Source organism: Syngnathus acus, chromosome 15 (assembly GCF_901709675.1).
Source record: "Syngnathus acus chromosome 15, fSynAcu1.2, whole genome shotgun sequence".
Lineage (NCBI taxonomy): Eukaryota > Metazoa > Chordata > Actinopteri > Syngnathiformes > Syngnathidae > Syngnathus > Syngnathus acus.
The window spans coordinates 8,161,038-8,180,592 of NC_051100.1; the positions used below are offsets into that span (position 1 = coordinate 8,161,038).

The following is a 19,555-nucleotide window of genomic DNA, read 5'->3' on the forward strand; positions in this document are numbered from 1 at the left end:
AGATGAGTTATGATTGGTGAAGGCTGCAGAAACAGGATAGATAGATAGATAGATAGATAGATAGATAGATAGATAGATAGATAGATAGATAGATAGATAGATAGATAGAAACAAGTGAGCCAAGTGGATCCAGAGAGGATCCGGGTTTTCTCTCGCTCGCTCCTCTGCAATCTATTTCCTTGTCTTCTGCTCTGAACTTCCATTCACTTGTTCAGTCAGTCATCAGTGCGATGAAGAGGACGACGACGAGGAGGAGGAGGTTGCAACGTGATTGGCCAGGGGGAGGCTGCTAGTCCGGCTGTGTTGGTCCTTGGGTCTTCTTGTTTACACCTGGCGGACCGGAAACAAGTCTAGAGTGCCTCCAGCAGACTCGGACGTCCAGTCTGCGTTGAGCAGGGCTTTCTGACAGCACCTTGTCGGACCGAGTAATTTTGCATTTCTTTTTTTTTTTTTAGGTTAAAACGATTTTTTGTTTTGCATCGTTTTGTTTTGTCTTGGACACTGGCTGCATCCGTTTATTCCTCAGTCGCGTCCAAACTTTTGAGCGACTTTCTTCAAGGGGTCTTTTAGTGGCTGTCAAATCACAGCTGAAGATGAAAGCTGCTGGGAATGTTGGCATTTTGCATTGAAATCCCCATTTTTTGTCCCAAGTTTGATACTGGAGGAAAAGTACGCTGTTGCGGGTTTATTATAACAGTAAGCGGATGCGTTTATTGTCGCTTCATGGTGGAATTGGACTGTGTTTGATATTTTTCAACATCACTTTTCTGGACAAGAGACACTTGGTGTGGTGAAACCACCCGTGAGCGCACCCGTGGACGCTTCGCAGCAGTGTAGCTGGAAATGATGCTCTCTTTTCGGGTACAGCGTGGACAAGCTTACGGTCCGATTGTGCTTTTGCTCCTGGTCGGGGGATATGTCGTGTGTGATACCGGTAAGTCGCAAAACCACATAAGGGCTCCACTTGCACGCTATGACGCATGGACACGTTTGCGCACCACACTGCTTTTTATTCTAAGCGCAAATAAAGTTAAACACTGTAACGGAATAACCCGCGTTCCAAGATTCCGTTTGGAGTGTAGTTGTATATGATGTACTTAAAAGCCTTGTACTTTGTATAAACGCGTTATTTTATTTTATTTTTTACCTAGAGCATAATAATAACAAACTCCCCCAGAGTAAATTAATCGCGGTGCGCTGTTGAGCAACTGCGTTGTTTTGTTATTCATTTTCATTGTCGCCCATTTAGAAAAAAAAAAAACATGAGCTGGTTAAGTCGCTTTTAATTCACTCACCTAGTCGTACGTCATTAGAGCTGCATTAGTTAAAGTGAGTGTTGTAGGTTTTGGGATTGTTCCACATGGAGCTCACAGAGATGTTTCCACTTAATTGGCACAAAGGTCACCGTGGGTGAGCTAATGGGACTTGGACACTGAGGTGACAATGGCCGTCACTTAGTCCACTTTATAGTAGACTGGGTGCTCCTTCCTTTTTTGTCACCTTGAAATACAAGACAGATTTATACGGGTTGCATTAAGTTCTGCTTACAGTAACAAAAAAGGGCAATAATGTGTGTAGAAAAGTTACCAAACGACCACTGCAGTCAATGCAAAAGTTTCCTTTTTCTTTTTTTTTAGGACACACTGATTGTCTTTCTAGGTCTGTGGTTATTTCCCCGAGTAACCCCTCCCTGTAACGCACAGTACACACGTGAATGTATTATATCCTGAACAGGCGGAGCAGAAAAGCAGCTTATGTTTATTAAAATTGTAGATTGTTCAGTAAAGCTTGCATGAGAAATGGTGATATTAACTGTGTGAAGTATTGCAGTCAGGTCCTATAAGGGGAGGAATGCTAGCAGGAGGGGGCATGGAGGGCAATAGCTCTTTTTGTGGCTAAGACAAGGCAAGCCTTAGATATATTTAGTGAAATGCACAATGGGACACATTTGTGTATATTACTCCACTCCCTCTTGCGTCGCTCTCTGGCTGGATGTGCTCACATTACTGCAATAAGCTCTCAGTGTTGACATATTCATGAATTACCTACAACACTTGTCTGGAGTAACTTGTATGTATGTGGCATCATTATTGCTGGCTTCATTGGATTTACTGAGCTGGTATGTGGGAGGCGTGTTATGTACAATGTTTGCAACACATCACTATTAAATGTGGAGATAGACCTGAGAGTGGAGGTGGGAGGAATGCCAGCAGACTAGTTCGGACTGGGAGGTCAAGACAGAGGTAGAGAAAAGCCAAGCATATCAAAGTAGCAGTTGACTATTGAAAATTAGAGTGCGTAACATGTCTGACACTCCCTTCAAGGTCTGTGGGAATACTGTTATTAAGTGTGGTGATATTCATTATTTCAAACAACAATGTAGCAGGAGTGAAGAGGCTAACAGTGAACAAAGTGATAGACAATTTTGAAAATGCTTCAAATTTAATATTTGGAATGTGCTTTGGATTTGGTGATTGAGACTTACAAAATTGCAAATAATAAAACACCTTCAATATTGACAGTATATCTGTGTTTAAATGCAATACAAGCATTGTGTGCTAAAAAAATCGATACTGCACTTGAATTTTGTTTTTTATTTGACTCTGGGGTACGTCGAATTTGCTTCAGAGGAAAATAACGATAATGTTAAGTCCGACAATTTGAACGTGTATGTGAAACAGTACACTAATGGAAGTGTTGACTCTAACAGGCGACAGAGGACTTTGGTGACCAAAGTAAGAGAAAAATGTCTTTGGGCCGAGCTTAAACCAGAATGGTTTGTCTGGCTGGTCGTGTCAGCATGCGAGACACGGGCATGTTCTGTCCCGAAGCAATGCATTAGTTTTATGGCCATCAGGCGGCAGTGGATGGGATCGCTGGCCAGCCACTGGCCTCTCTGCTGTATTATTCATATGTGCAAAGTGGTCTTTGTTAATATTTAAAAATGTGCTTATGATGCTCACATTGTGGACAGCAAAGGAGAAAAAAGTGGGAGGGTAACAGCTGCTTAGCTCTCATCGGCGTAACTGACCTGGGGGGCTACAGGGGTTTGTGAAGGATTTTAGGGTAGCGAAAGGCTTTTAAAGACAAGATGAAAGAGTGGCTCTTCTAACAAGTGTGCCAATTGCACCCAGAGGATGTGAGCATGCTACAGTAGAACTCCAAGGTGGAAGACAATCCATTTCAGGAAGCTGGTCTACTTCCAATATGCTCACATTTGGAAAGTATTTATCCCACAGGAAATCATGAAAATAAAAAATGATCACTGCCAGGGTCTGTTGCCACCATAAAACCTTTATTAACTGTACAACCAAGGTTTTCATTTTTTATTATCTGCCACACAAGTGTAAAAAGTAAAATGTTGAAAAAAAAACAAAAAACACGCACACAATACCTTTGGTGACAATTGGCTACGTACTGTCTCTAGCAGCCAGCCACTTGGGTTACGATGGTGTCTTCAGATACGAGTGCCTGGATTTTTTTCCGAAATATGAGCAGTCATTTATACTTCAATATGTTTATTTCTTGAGTTACGAGTGTGCTTCAGATTTCCACACTAAATAGCTCACGATATCTAGCCACTATCAATGCACATCGGTTTCCTTGCAGTGGCAGGATCGTATCAGTTGGTGGCAGTAATGCGTCATTAGGCTGGTTTGCCAACTGCCAATACACCCAAAAGAAGAACAACAAAAGGTCAATCGATAAAGTACAGTCGTGGTCATCATATTTGTTTGCAGATTATATGGAGAACAAATATTATGACGATAGTATGTAAGTGCACTTTTCGTACAAATATTGAAATTGATTTGAGTGTTCTGCGATGTGAACATGGTCACGGAATGAATAAGACATCAACCATGATGACAGTTTACCATTCTGTACATTTTTTTTTCATCTCTGACATATTATTCCTAAATCATGTTTTTTAAATTGTATGACCTATAGAGGATTTTAAGATGCGGGGTTCCATCGAATATAATCTGAGAGGCCATCCAGCGGAAAGGGCAGAACCACCAGCAGATGGAAAAGGGATGAATATATGAGAGACACAAAGATAGATTGATATTTCAGGGCTTGGCTTTTAAATATCCTTCATAAGAGAAGACGAAAATTCCATAGCAGTGCCATTCAAGCATCATTAAACCTCTGGCACAGACTGAAGAATGGGGCTGTGATGAAGAGGAGAAGGTGAAAAAGAACAGAAGCAGAAGTTTAGACTGAAGAAGGTTAGAATCAGTTGGATGGGGGGGTCAAGCATACTGTAGAGCAGAAAGTGAAAAAGACATATTCACAAATCCCCTAAGGAGATGTTTTTATTAAGGCTCTTATCGATGGAGAGAGCTCACAGTATAAGAGTAGACATGTTTAATGCTTTGCCAATATTGTGCATGTTAGGCCGGACCATAAATCTACGGCAAATAGCGAGGGCTCTGTAGAAGGAGCAAAAGAGCGAGGTAAATGGAGTAGGAAGCTGACAATGAAGAATTGAAAGAAGAGTGAGTTGCAAACGGGCAAAGAGCTGGACTGGCTGGACATGAATATCGGTCATTATTTCCTTCCATGAAACTATTTACATCCATTTAGATTGGTAACTATTTTTCCTTACTCAATTAAAACACGGATGTAGAGGAATTTGTCAAAGTATCTTGAATGTTTTAATTTAACTCAAGTTGTTTGATGTTTCAATTGCAGAAATAGTTTTGATGTGAGTGAGTAATTATCTTAAGGAATTTATAGATTTTTTTTTTTTATATAAAGTTCGAGTCGAGTGGATGAATGTTTGGGGGAAGTTTTGGTGGCAGATGGGAGCCGAGTTGCTGCTGGGCCGGCGTGACGGGATTCCCCACCGCCCCTCTATCGTTGCCTGTGGGGGGGAGATGGGTGGGGCAGGCGGGGAAATGGGAAGAAAACCTCCGTGGGGTTCCATTGTACTTTGGATGAATAGAAGACTCCGTAGGACTTTTCATGCCCCTTTGTGTGGGGTGAAGGGGGCGGCAGGAGAACACACACACACACACACACACACACACACACACACACACACACACACGATTCTTAATGATGCGTATTGCATAACCCACTCATGCACAAAATCTGACCCCACCTGCATGCCTAAACAAAACAATATTCTGCTGCTGGTTAAAATGCAAGTCATGATTTTAATATGTGATAGGCAGCCTCTTTTGAAGAAGTCCAAATTGCATATATTAATGTGGGATACCTGCTGGTGCATCAGGATGAGTGCAGGAATTTTCATTTGAGAAGTCAGCAGCACTCAGAGCATCGTGACCAATAGGATAAGGATTCACTACAGGGGGCCGTGCCTGATCCTGAGCAACCCACGTCGTAGAGATGGACTCACACACACGCACACACACACGGCCTCATTGAGATCCATAGATCAGAGACACTGTCAGCGCTTGATTGGCTGGTCCTGCGGTCTCGCACTCGGCATGTGTCCTCGCCCGAGAAGTTCTTTCAGGCCATGCAGATTTCTCCTTATCTTCTTAGCCGATGCTTTTTTGTCTTCTCGAAGCAGTTGGAGCCAAGTTCACTCGGAGCTTAGACCAAAGTCAATCTGTTAATGCTCGTGTTTGTGCCTGTTTGTATGCGAGTGTGTCTGGAGCATCGGCTTAACCGGAGGAAAACACTGCTTAAAGCATGTTAATAAGATACTGCAGTAGGATAGTAAATGTGCTGCATTAGAAACGCAGATGGGATTCACACAAGCATGCTGATGTCTTTTTTTTAACGCCCATCTTTTGAATCTAACATTCAAAGCTACATTTCACAACCTCCACGTTAATAAATTACCTCCTCACATCGCCGTTTCCTCTTCCTCTTCCTTCCCACTGTCATTAAATGTATTTATAGCTTTATAGTCCCACATATAACAATCTCTGTCATCCATATCAGTGTCACACCATCATTTCTTTTAGCGAGTCAGCCCTCTCTCGGCGTTTGGGAATTGCTCTTTAAAAAGCACCATGAAAAATCCCATTTCTGCGAGTCTTAACGCTTATTAGGGTGCCAGCTGCCCTCAGGGTGCCGCTGAATGTGTATGTTGGTGGCGGGGGGGTTGCCATGGGTCGGTAAGACACGGATGTTAGGGTTAGAGCTTTGTCATGTGTGGAAGTGGATGTGGGCGACACCCCCCTGTGAGGTGGGAAGGGGCTTCTATCACACTGAGCAGCTGGTGTGTCCAAAGTAGTGGAATGACACGCGGACCTCCCCGGAGTGATGGCCACACTGAGCATATGCGTGCATATCTTCAGCTGAGTGGACATAAATGATTCTTCCCTGTGTGTCAGTTCCCTCTAATGCCTCCCATCGCTTTGTGTTTATAAATCAAGGCAAATGCTACTTAACGTTTTGTGAGTGGGTGTCCCTGATTGTCACCAGTACGCTGAGGTGATATTTAATGTTGTGATTAAGGTGAAGTTAAAGCACCGTGTTGCTCCATTGCTCAGTGTGACTGTCAATAACAAAGCATTGATTGGTCACTTATACAGAGGTCACAAAGATGCAATTAAAGCTCAGATTTTGTCAGAGGTCATTTTAAAGCGTCACACCTGCACATCGTGGGCTGGATATATGTACTGTCTGAATATGCTTTGCCGTTTTTTGTTTTTTTTTCCCCCCCAAAGGCACAAACTGTCACAGTCTTTGGTCTGTCATCTTATGTTTCTTGGAGCGCCACTGGTGAAAGTAAGTAAATAAAAACAAGCTCTGCTCATCCTTCCCCTTTAATTCCTCCTGCATCATCACTTCTAGGACTTAAATCTTTATACTTCTCCAAGTTAATTTTTTTATTTATTTATATTTTTTTTTTTACTGTGAGCTTCTAGAAACACTCATCTTTCCTCGAATGTAGGTCTTAATCACAAGCTGACAGGCTCGTCTTGGCTTGATGTGTGTTGGCTTCACGAGCGTTTGCAGTGACTGCACGCTGACGGGACGCCGGCCATATTTCGTAGGAATTACTCCCTTTTCCGCATTAGGTTAGAGTCGGGTCACAATCCCAATCTCAATCAGATAGCGACACACGCACATTTCCCTTGCTTTATCAAGCTCGCCGATGACTCAGGAGGCCACCTTGTTTATCCACCTGCTTCATCCTCCGTGCCAGGTGATCACGGTGCACGCTACAACCCGATTGATGACCTCGGGATTGTTTTAAAATAAGCGCCACGTTTGCGGGACAAAGTCTGGCCTGATGTGGCAGATGTACGTGCATGTAATTAAGGTTAGATTTAAGTGTGCATCAAACGTGTGTGTGTGTGCGTGCGTGTGTTTGTTTACGTGTGTTTTCCAAGCTTCTTACCTGCTGCTGACCAGATGGGCTCAGCAGCTGACCTCACGCTCACCTCCCTCCGCCATTCTGCTTAGATTAGCTAGTGAGCTGAGCTAAGGTATCCGGGCATTATGACAGATAAATCAGAAGGCACCTCGCTCCCCTGAGTACTAAAACACGGTCAACTTTTTTTCTTGACAGGAAATCTTAAAAATGACTGTTACTGAATGTGTTTCATGTAGCTGATTGGGTTGCACACTCAACGTGCACTTAATGGGGATTATGAAAGCAGATGGACAGCCATGCTGACTGGCGAGGGTTCATTAACTTTGTGTGTTTCTGCTCTGATGACTGCTTCTGTTGAGAGTCGCTAAGGTGTGTGCGTGTGGCAAATAGAGATTGCACATATTACTAATGAATATAGCACTGATGTTTATAAATCAGGGATGAATACGGTCTTATTTCTGCTTGATTGGATCCTCGGTGGCCATTATCACTCCCCCCCCCCCCCCTTTTCATTGTAAAGGCATTAAACGGTATTCACGAGTCAAAGTTCAGCTTTACAGTATAAAGGGAGTGAGGTGAGGTGGGAGGATTACGCTCGGAAGGCCATGGGAAAAGCATCACTGAAGACTTATGATTGAACAAGATGCAATATGTTCGGCAGAGGACCGTTTCTAGTGCGTTTCAGTGCTGTGATGCGGGAGATGAATAGGTATAGTTATAGTGGGTCATTAAACACTGAGCAATGCCCGTCTATGGATTCAACCTTCACGCTGCAGCCAACAGCAGCTCTCCTCTTCCATGACTTAATAAATGCAACATGGATTTGTGCAGGGACAGACATACGTACCTGTGGCGAGCCAGACAGACGGACTGGCAGATTCCTTGGCAGATGGGTCGTTTGTAGCCTTCTCCCTGGAGGCCTTTGTACCACAGTTGGACAGGCGAACACAGTGTCCTGCAGGGTTGGCAGCAAAGGCATCTGCAGTAAAACCAGAGGGGAACAAAGATGAAAGGGAATATAGAGTTTCAACGATAATTTGTTTTCTATCAGGAAATTTTATCGACACGTAGCTGGCTTTTTTTGTACCGCTAAAGTTACAGCATCGGTGATGATAAGCCATTTTTCGATGTGGCTCAGGAACCTCCTGGAGTCTATAAAGGTTTCTTGGCAGCATCACAGTGACAGTGAGACTCCAGGATGTTTTTTTTTTTTTTTTTAATTTCCCCTCGACTCAGATGCCACACAGGAACTTAGATGTTCAAAGGCTCCAGGATGCTACCTCACCCTGCCAATAAAAAGTCCATCAAATAGAATACAACCTCCATTAACCACCGCATGCTATATTATACTTTGTCCAGGTCTGTCTGAAAAGTTACAGGACAGATGAATTTAAAATCCATATTACGGACTTTTCCCTCTGAAATATGTTTCTCTGACACATCTCATCCACTCCCGGAAGGATTCTTCTACAGCTCTGCTGTCATAGCCGTCTTGTTGTTGTCCACATATTCAAAATGGGATTATTGAAAAACAGTATTATTTAGCTCAGGGGTGTCAAACTTATTTCTGTCGCGGGCCGCATCGTAGTCATAGTTTCCTTTGGAGGGCCGTTATGACTGTCAACCCAAATACATGTATGAACATCTCATATTATATACAGTATATGCTACAAACTGACAAATAACTCGTTTTCAAATTAGACTCGTAAAACCTGTTCAAATACTTGAAAAAGATGATTTTTAAAAGTGAAGACAGTTTGCAATTTTAGAAATGCCACATGAATTTCATGCACAGTATGTCTTGGCGGGCCACATAAAATGATGTGGCGGGCCGTATCTGGCCCCCGGGCCTTGAGTTTGACACTCGTGATTTAGCTGAACAAAAGCCTTTGTGGACATCTTCAGGGATGGAGTGCAACTTCTTGTGGTTGTCATGTTGTACTTTCCAAGTTACCGTGTGAGTGTGTGTGTCATTTTCCGCTCACACGTCAGGTGTATGGATACCTATAAATGTGCACACAGCTGAGTGAGTTTGAGTATTGACATGCTGCATCCCTCTTTGTAAGCGATGGTCACTGTGTGTAAATCTCTGTGCTTAAAACTCTCAGCGGTGAGACGACAATCACGCGGCGTTTTACACATCTTGAGGCAAACAGCAGGAAAGACAGTAGATAGACGTAAACAAGAGACGGAGGAGGTTTATTAAGTTCTCACAGACACTTGCCAACCCTTTTGTCCTTGTATTATCTTTCTCTACTTCTCTTTCAGGAAAAAAAAGTAGTCTGTGTTTCTTGTCTTTTATCTTTCTCTGTGAAGAAGGACAGGAATGAATGTCTTCTGTAGCGTGTAATTACACTGAGACATCCTGGATGAGGGCGCCTGTCTCTACAAACAAAATAGCTAACCTCTCTAAATGCCTCTCGATAGGCTAAGATCTGAGGAAGGAAAAAAAAAAAGAGACATTTCTCCCCGCGGGCCTCTTGTCTTTACCTGCCACTTATGGTGGCCTAACAAGTACAATTGCAAGTTTATTTAGTTCATTAGCGGCACTGACACTAACATATGCATGGCTTGGATCCAGCCCTGTGGGAAAGAAATACAAAGCGCCACCATTAATTTTAGGCATAGACTCATAATTATGACACATTTAAAGGCCGGCGTTCAGGGTCTTGCTCAGGAGTCATGTTGCTGAATGATCATGGAAGGGCAGATTTTTATGGGCTTACACTGGTATTGGCTCAACCTCTAATTGCCCCATAGCACATTTGCATTCTGGGAAGGTAATAATGGGGGTCTTTGGAGGCACTTTAAATGAGAACGCCATAGCACTCTGACTTATTTAGTTGTGCTCTCAGTAGTGCTGATGCTTCCAGATGGCTTTTTTTTTTAGAGTAATATGGCCATTTTGTGAGCATGATCATATACTTACATAACACTTCAGAAACTGTGAACTTATTAGCAGTGTAGCTGATCTCTTATCAGCCATTTGCGGATTTGCCAGCTCAGTGGCCTAGTGGTAGAGTGTCCGCCCTGAGACTGGAAGGTTGTGGGTTCAAACCCCGGCCGGGTCATACCAAAGACTATAAAAATGGGACCCATTGCCTCCCTGCTTGGCACTCAGCATTAAGGGTTGGAATTGGGGGGTTAGATCACCAACTGATTCCCGAGCGCGGCACCGCTGCTGCTCACTGCTCCCCTCTCCCCCAGGGGATGGATTAAAATCACACGGGGATGGGTTAAATGCAGAGGACAAATTTCACCACACCCAAGTGTGTGTGTGACGATCATTGGGACTTTAATCTTTTAATCTTTTTAATATTTGAACGCAGCTAATGTTATCCTTTCAAAGTGAGCGGGAACTGAAATAAAGTGAGTTAAGATGACCTGCTTATAGAGTAACAGGCTGAGAAGTTTATTTTACGCTCCTCTTTTGAGATAATTTACAAAGGTCCTCCGGTGAGGTCAAGCAGCTTGTTGTCAGAGAGCTGGAATCGACCTGAATGTGTTGAACGTGCCTTTTTTTTTTCTTGTGTAAATCCGCCCCTATTCTTTGCGACTTATCTGTTTCTCTGAACTCACTGGGAGATGAAGTGAGGCCAGCTCAAACAGACTTTGCCTCAGACAATGGAGCAGGTTCTTCTATTACACTTAGCTGATGCTGCTGAATAGACTCTGAATAGACATGAAGTGGTGCAGCCATGCATGCCGTACAATGGCTGACTCAGCAGAAAGGCAGTCGGTGACCTCAAGGTCTCCTCGAGCCTTGTCCGTGCTGATCCCTGAACCCTGACCACACAACGTCAGCACCAGCAAAGCCGCAACTACTGAATCAATCAAACCGTGCAAATTGTAATTGTTTAACAGGGTTCTACATTCTAGCTTGAAGTAGCTGCTTTCATAGAAATAGTTGACAAGTCTGACAATTGTGTTCAGTCATGTGCAAAAGTCTTTTACATATTTGCTGCACATGACAAATTTCATTTCAATTAAGGGCTATTGTCAACTGTAATCTACTAAAAAACTCACTGCGGCTTTTAGCAGAGCCGAAAATCAAGAAGCACCATCATCACTAATAATCAAACCCAAATGGCACAATACACACTGTGGCTCTCTTCTGTATTTGGATTGGCAACCCCCCCCCCTATTTGTGTTTATTCTGGGGATTATTCTGACCTAATCTCTTTAGAGCATAATTCAGATTAGATTTTGTGTTGTTATGATTATTACTATGTCCACTCTCTAAAGTCCGGCTGGGAAATCCTGGCTGCCTTCGTGCTCCTGTGTTTTGAAAATTGATTAAAACTGTTGACCAATGCCCTAGATAGCGCAGGCTTTGAAGCGTGGATGGAAAAAAAAATACAAGCAAACACGAATGCGACTGTATTTTTGAAAAACACATACTCGGGGAACTGAGGCAGATGTTTGGCACCGTACCATTCAGTGCGCAAATGCCGCTTGTTCCTTCTTCAGTATTTATTGAACATCAAAAATGTAGTCACGAATGTTCAAGAGAATGCTGAAATATAAGATAGGCTTCCATCGACCAGCGATCCAGAGACTTATTTCTTATTGTAAAGTTGAAACCTGACACGGCAGATTGATTTTTTTCCACATCACAAAAGCGCTGAGAGAAACTGTTTTGAAAAGAGCTGGTAGGTAGTAAAAAATAAAAAACTTTGATGAGCTCTCTGACAGTCATGTTCATTAGAGGCCAATCAGATTGGCAAGCATGATACACAACTTTCTCTCCATTGAAAGCAGTCTTCTGTTTTTCAGTCTTCTTTTAATGAAGGCATTTGATACAACTCTGACGAAAGTGTTGCTATGACAGCAACCATTCCACAGGGTCTATTTTCAAAAGCATGTTTTAACCTCATCTATCTTTGCTTCTGTCTATATGAGCTCAAAGGTACCTCAGTTTTGCCCGTGTGAGGGGGAATAAGGAATAAAATAGGGAATGACGAAAGGTCAATCTATTTAGAAATGGTAAACTCCCTTCCCAAATGGAAAACATACACAAATTCCCTTATTCCCAAAGACATGTGACCTGCACTTTACATCCTTCTAGCGCTTCCCTTTACTTGCTTGTTTTTCTCAATTAAGATGAATTATAGAAGTGCATAGGGGGACAGGGACAAGGAGAGCTTATTGTGATATTACCCTGAGGCGTTCCGTCTATGAGTTGGTGAGAGAAACAGAGTGCGCTGTGGATATTTTGGTCTCAGTGCTTCACACCCCCTGGATTCTTAATGGACCACATGATATGCAACTTTAGCCAGGGTCTGTGCAAGTGGGAGGGAAGATGGAAAGTGGAAGAGCGGGCAAGGATTGGAATTATTGCTCATATGTGGTCATGGAGGAGATTAAGGGCGTTAGATTGGGGAGATGTCTTCCTTTGTTTGTGCTCGCTGTTGGGGACCTAAAGGAAGAGCATGCTGCAGTGTACTTTTCATTACTTTGTACTCCTCAAGAGGCCCCAGGTGTTTGTGTGTCGTGTGTGTGCTTTGCGCTCTTCTTCATCACACCTTCAGTGTACACTGGTTAGCTTCAGCTCTTCTCTCCATTTACAAGTCTTCCTGTCGATTTTTCCTTTCATTTTATTTGCCCCGCTGATTGTGTTCATTGTCTCGGCTGCCATTAAAATGATTGGAGACTATACAATACGTAGTGCATATTAATGTCCTAGTCATTTCATTCCACACTGAATAATATTTAATGAGGAGAAATCGCAGAGGCGACTATGCTCCATAAATAACTCGAGGCTATTGTTGTTTGACATGGAGAAAATTATTTTTGATGGTGCCCCGTTGTGCAAATAAGAGTCACAAACAGCTTCGGTCACGTCGTGGGCTTCAACACTTGTCGGTGCTTGTTTCCTGATTGAACTGAAGTGTGAAAGGCTTTATGATGTTGAACAGTGAAAGGTTGTGGTGTTAACGCAACATAGCAAATCCTAACCCACAAATTGGCACTATGGCCAATATGCTTTTTCAATTATTTTCTCTATTATGAGTTTGCCGTGGCAAAGCTAAATGTGTGTCCTGGATGGAATTAACTTGCTTCACTGATCTGAGGCGTTTTGCTTTATGAATATTTGTGCAGATTTTCATTTGGTTGACACACATTGATCCTTGGTCGGACCAGAGACATTTCAGGTGAACATACACCAATAGAGTAAAACTCATAATTTTAAAATAATGAGAGAGACAAATTACTTTCGTAAGAATGATTGCAGAAGAAAATAGTAAAAGTACAATGCTTGTGAAATGAAACATTATCCATTTCCGAGCATCTCAGCTTTGGAAGCCATTTTTCCTCATTAGAAGTCATGGGAATAAAAAATAATATGCTCCAGGGTCACTGTCATAAATCTTACCCCTACGATGCTTTAAGTATCCCTTTAACATTCTTAACATTCGTGTAGCATCATGCGCTTTTGAAGTGAAGTTTTACGCAATTTGAAAGGCTTGTTGACTGTTTTTGGACAAGAAATAGCGCACCATAAATCAATAATCTGTAGTAAATACCCAATAGGTTACAAAATAACTTGTGATTGTTCGCAGTGTTTGCTCAAATTACGACACTGCACTAAAATGGTCAAATTATGTTGGTTGAGCACATAGTCTACATTAATTTATGTGCAACTGGCAACCAACTTGCCGCTCACCCAAAGTCAACCGGGCTGGGCTCCAGATCAATTGTGACCCAATTGAGGACAAATGATATAGGAAATAGACAGATGCATGAATTGGAATGGGTTATTTAGCGTCTGTCCATTTATAAACAAATGGCTTTAACTTAAGTAACTTTCCCTGTGTTACTTTTTTAATTGCATGTCGTAATCAGTTTCGCAGTTTCCTAACTCAATTTATACAAACGTTAAACAAATAGCATTTTATTTTCATGTTTACTGCCGCTCGTTCCAACCGCTGGAAAGAATTATAATGTAATGTCTTCTTAAATGATAAAACGAAATGTGTTTCTCATTCATACACAGTGTAATCTTTAGACTGACTGATAAATCCAACATAGAAAAAAAAACAAATTAGAGCAAATCAGCTCCTATATGTTGTATGATAATGCCCTTTGAGTTTATATTTAGCTCAGTCGTCCAACTCCCAACCTGTCATACCATCAGACTTTATTAGTCATCCGAGCACTGGATTAAGCAGTTGCTGCCAGCTTCCACTTTATTAGATTCCAGGAAAGTTTGTGCAATTTTATTTGTTACTCTAGCCCAGTTTTGTGTTTGCAAGCCTGCTTCGATGAGTTCATTTATCTACTCTCTAAGCAGAACTCTTTCTTTTGCTTTTCATCTTTAAGTAATCAATAGTGCTTCTATGAAAGCAGGTCGTCTTGCCTCCTGTGGCTCCTCTGGCTCATGTTCCCTTTTTGCTCCCTGTCTTTATCAATTTCTGTCTCGCTCCCTCATTCTTTTCCACTTGTCGCTTGTACTCTCACTTTATCTTTGTCTCTCCCCTCCCTCCCTCCCTTCCTCTCTACCTGTCTTCTTTCCTTCCCTGCCTCATGCTCTGTCTTCCTCCCTCACTACCCATTTGATGAATGACTTTGCCCATCTGGACCAAGCCCTGCATGGCGGTTACGCTATTAGGCAATGTGCGCCAATGATTAAAAATAGATCAGAATACTGAGTGAGAAATTAGTCAGGACATTCTGCCTCTTGAGTATCCTTGCGCCCTCCTACTCAAACGCTGATGGTATTGGCTGATGTACACTAGCGTGCACGGCGAACAAGTACCTCTTCCAAAGGCAATTCGTTATGCAATCGCAAATTTAAAAGACTATTTTATGCACAATTTCCATCCTTTTTCCAAATTATCTTCATTAGGGCCATGGGTAAACTGGACCCTCTTCCAGCTGACTTTGGGCGAGGGGCAGTGTACACTGGACTGGTCTTCATAATCAGTTTTAATAATGGGCATGGTCATGGAATTGATTAAAATCTCAAGGCAACAATGTATGTGGAGCCTCAAAAACCCGATACAGGTTTTGTATGTTTTAGTGGAAGCACAATTGGGAGTCAGCAACGGTCATTGGTTGACCACGGTCGCATTTAGCTGCTTCGAAACAAACTTTTCATTCTTGCTCTTGAAAAACTGATTAGATGTCATTTGAGAAGTCATTTAAGTGCACAAAATCAAGAATGTTGTCTGCTGTGGAAGTAAAATGTTGTCATGTGTTGCATGGCTAACTGCTTCAGCATCTTGAAGGACAATTTGTGTTCATCCAAACGGATACTTGAAATTGTTTTCAATTCGACCGGAATATGTTTTGTTGTTTTTAGAATGTATTTACCTATTTTATAGCCTTATTATAACCTAATTAAACTCATATGCTGTATGGTTAATTTTAAACCCAAAAAATAATAATTCATTGTACAATATGATGAATAAACACCTGCGCAATTTGAATCAACAATAAAGCTTCTTTAATCCAGAAAGTACCTTGGTGACTTTTTTTTTGGTAAGTAGACTCTTCAGAGTATTTATCTGACACCTTTTTGTGATGTAATTACGTTAGGAAAAAAGCAAACAATTTCTCTCAGTGTGTAACAGCTGAAGTGGAAAGTTGGCAACACAAAGGTTGCACTTCTATGCTGTGTGTGAGTGTGTGTGACCATCCATGAGTGGAGATCGCCCGCGGACCTCTTTGCTAGGTGCTGTCTCATGTTGAGCGGTGTGTTTGAGAGGCTTGTCGAGGTAAAGCTCCTGTCAGCCCCTGGCCTGAGGGTGTGTACTGATGAAAGTCCTCTTCATCATCCTAATGGCTTACACAAACCTCTTCGCCAGCATTGAGTGGGACAAGCAGAGAGGGAGTCAGTACCAAGAAAAAAACAATCACTATTGAAAATAATGTGCTGCGTAAACAACACAAAACGGTGCTGTTGGGAGACACTGACCTCCTGACCAGGGCTGTGTATAGTTTGTAAGAGGTTTGGTGGTGCATTCAAATAATTACGTTTTCAGATTGCTAGTATTCACCACTGTATGATGAATGGGAAGTACGCATTATGCCGCCCAGTACAGACCTTGTAATAGACTCGAAATGATTTATATTGGTCTCTTTTTTTTTTATACCACATTCCGACTTCTAGCTGATATACACAAAAGCTTTTTGCTCTTATTTGAGTTTTTATTTTGATGCATCTGTTTTAATCTGGGTTCTCCATGGCCATCATTCCGGTCGGTCTCGTCATAGTTGTCCTAATATGGAATTCGGTTTAAGTTTTTTTTTTTCCTTTCCCCTCTTGTCTATAGGTCAAGGACACGTTCTTGGGCTGCAAGGCAGAGCAGCAAAGAATGTCAGTCAGGAGCCAAAGTCTCATGAATGATTGACGCATGAGTGCTGACTCATCACACTGGAGGACAGAAATAACGTCTTTAAAGTGACACATAACAAGATTTTAAATTTGGAAAGAATAATGGATCATTTTAGTTCGGGACACATTTTCGAGGATGGTACGTTAGTTGGCTTTTGACAAATTCTTACATGAAAAGCAGATTAATAAATTTTCCCCTGTAACCCAGCAGCCACACGCATATTCACAGAGACTATTGGGTAACACGTCTTGGGATTTCTCCGACGCAATGGGGCGTAATCAAGGAGCAGAGTGACGCAAACGCTACAATGTTATTCCTCACTTTCGCACATATTGCCCTAGCAGCTCTCCGTAGTATTCGTCCGCACGTGTATGTTGTGAGGGTCGTCACACACATTGCACGTCCATCCGCTGTCAATCCGGCTCATCTGCTCATCTGTTCAGTAGCATGACAGAGAAGCTCCCCTGCCAAAACAGTTAGTCACAAGAATCAAGCCCTGTCACAACACATTACAGCAGCAGGCTTCGCCGATAGAACCAGATACTGTGGCAACCATAGCCACACACATATACACACACACACACGCTCACTCAGAGTTATCAAGAGTTGCATTTGAACTGCACCCTGGGAGTATTTCCGTGTCTCTCTCCATTTCCTTCTCCTTCGCTCTTTCCATCAACATACCTTCCCTCTTTCCTGGCGCAACTACCCACTTACACTCTTGTATTTGCTCCCTCATCGTTCCCATTTACTCGTTCTTTTGTTCAAGTTCTTTCCTTGACTACCTTGCCTCTATTTCTGTCTGCCTCAGTCTTTGCTCACAGTCTTTGCAAATGGAGACCTTTCATTTTTAATCCATCTGGTTTTTCCTGTGACGAATCACTGTCTCTCACCAAACCCCGAAATGTTCCTCTCTCTTAATTATCACCTGATCAAAGTGTCTGATTTCATTTGTACGGAGTCAGGAGACTTTCTGTCTCTTGGGCAGGCGGGGTTGTCGAATCCAATAATAAAAAACATACATGTTGTGACAACTTCTGCCAAACCTGTTTGCAATCACACTTGCTGCATCTTGCATCCGCATTTTCCAAGTGTCTGTGACACTATGTATAGCGCCTACACATTTCCCGTCTGTCACGGTCACAGTGCCATCTTCATCTAACCAGAAAGTTCTAATTAGGACAGGAACCACTGTTCATCCTCTATTGGCATATTTGGACAAAGCCACTTGATTTTCATAAGAATGTGTTTTTCGTCTGGATGACAACAAGAGTCTGATTTGAAAGATTGAGCAATTTAATCTGAGTGTAGAATAAATGCTGTTATGACTCAAATGTCTAAGACTGAGATATAAAAGACTGCTTTTCTTGTTGTATCTATGACGGGAAAGCTTTGTATTTCAAGTCAAATATGTTGAGTGCTAAGGACAAGAATGAGAAAATACCTTTGTAGACTTTGCCTCCATAAATCCTTCCCAAAACTGTTTCCATAAAGTTGGAAGTTCAAAATTGCCCAAATTGTCATGTTGGATAAGAGTAAAAAAATCAGGGTGAACTAAAAGGTCATGCTTGAATCTTGATTGAGTCATTTTTTGGGGGTTGGAAGAATATTGTAATTTGAGTAAGTCGATGCAATCCTGAAAAGCACACAACCTGTCTCCTTGTTGTCCCACACTCACTTGATGTCAGTGAATAAATGAAAGAGGAGCAGGACCTCTAACTGTTGGTTGTTTGCTACAATTTCAGATGTCTGCGTAAGGAATGTATAATTTACCATTCCGTGTGTCTTCAATCTGACTGGAATCCCCGATTGGGCTGGACTGACTGGCTTTGACAAGGTGTATAAAATGTGAGGTCATGTGTACAAGTCCGCCCCTCTTTTGTGCGAGCAGCGCCGAGAGACGCCAAAGCGGGGTTAGAAATAGTACAACATTACCTGGAAGGCAAAAGCTGTCAACAAGGAGTAGTCACAAGGACCGGTTGGCATTTGTCAAAACACAAGCAGAGTAAACAAAGCAAGTCTGATGCCTTAAGTAGGGTTTATCAAGTTTGGCAAATAAGTTGCATAATATCTCACAAGTTTGATCTCCTACTGTGCATGAATATTGAATAAGGAGAAGGGCGAGTGATGATTTTTTTTTATTTTGTGAGACAAAGTGATGAGGCAGGTGACTTTACGACAAAGTCTGTGATGAGTACAGAGGGACATTGGGTGAGTGTTGGAGGGGGTGGGTGTAGAGTGTGTGTAATTACAGGGGCCCAGAGAGGAGAGGCCTATAATCAGCTCGCCCTCAGGAAGGAATGCAGCTCATCTTCTCATGTAATTACTCCCATTAAAATGGCCCCAACTTCCAGTGTACTGCTCACCTTTTCACAAAGTTTACATGCACACACACATTTTCAACATATACACATCCACAAACACATACTGATGGTCCCCAACCAACTCCTGCAAGCAAAGCAAAAACAACAACAACAACAAAAAAGTGTGCGGACTATAGTTAATATCTGCATAGACTGCAAGCCTCTAGAGAACAGGGCTGGCTCCAAGTGAATACCAACCATGGCAACCAGCCACACTGTGTAGATTTGCGTAACGCTCATCAGGCAGCTGCACAGCGGTGGGGCAGACAAGCAGTGGCGCCTTATACAAAACACTTACTGTACTGTTATGACTAGACGCGCACATGCACGGGCGGGCGGGCACATCTAATGTAGTAGTTTGACCTCCAAGTGCGACATTGCTCTGTAATTTCAAGAGGATAATAGGAAAACAACATTGTCTCACCCTCCCTCCCTCCCTCCCTGCTTCTCCCTCTGCACCTTTGATAGTGATTGATTGTGCTACTTGCCTACTCCCGTGTTCCCATGCAGCGGGAGGACTCTGGGGCACACACACAAACGGCACAGGG

General features: G+C 42.5%; 1 protein-coding gene across 2 annotated transcripts in view; it reads left to right on the forward strand.

The window, feature by feature from the left end:
• Positions 1 to 230: 230 nt before the first annotated feature.
• Positions 231 to 19,555, forward strand: part of unc5b (unc-5 netrin receptor B) — a 38,452-nt gene continuing 19,127 nt past the window's right edge. For both annotated transcript variants that reach the window (XM_037271649.1, XM_037271650.1), the window contains exon 1: positions 231 to 934. In XM_037271649.1, the coding sequence (XP_037127544.1) occupies positions 844 to 934 (91 nt within the window). In that variant the 5' untranslated portion in view covers positions 231 to 843. The remainder of the gene's footprint in view (positions 935 to 19,555) is intronic.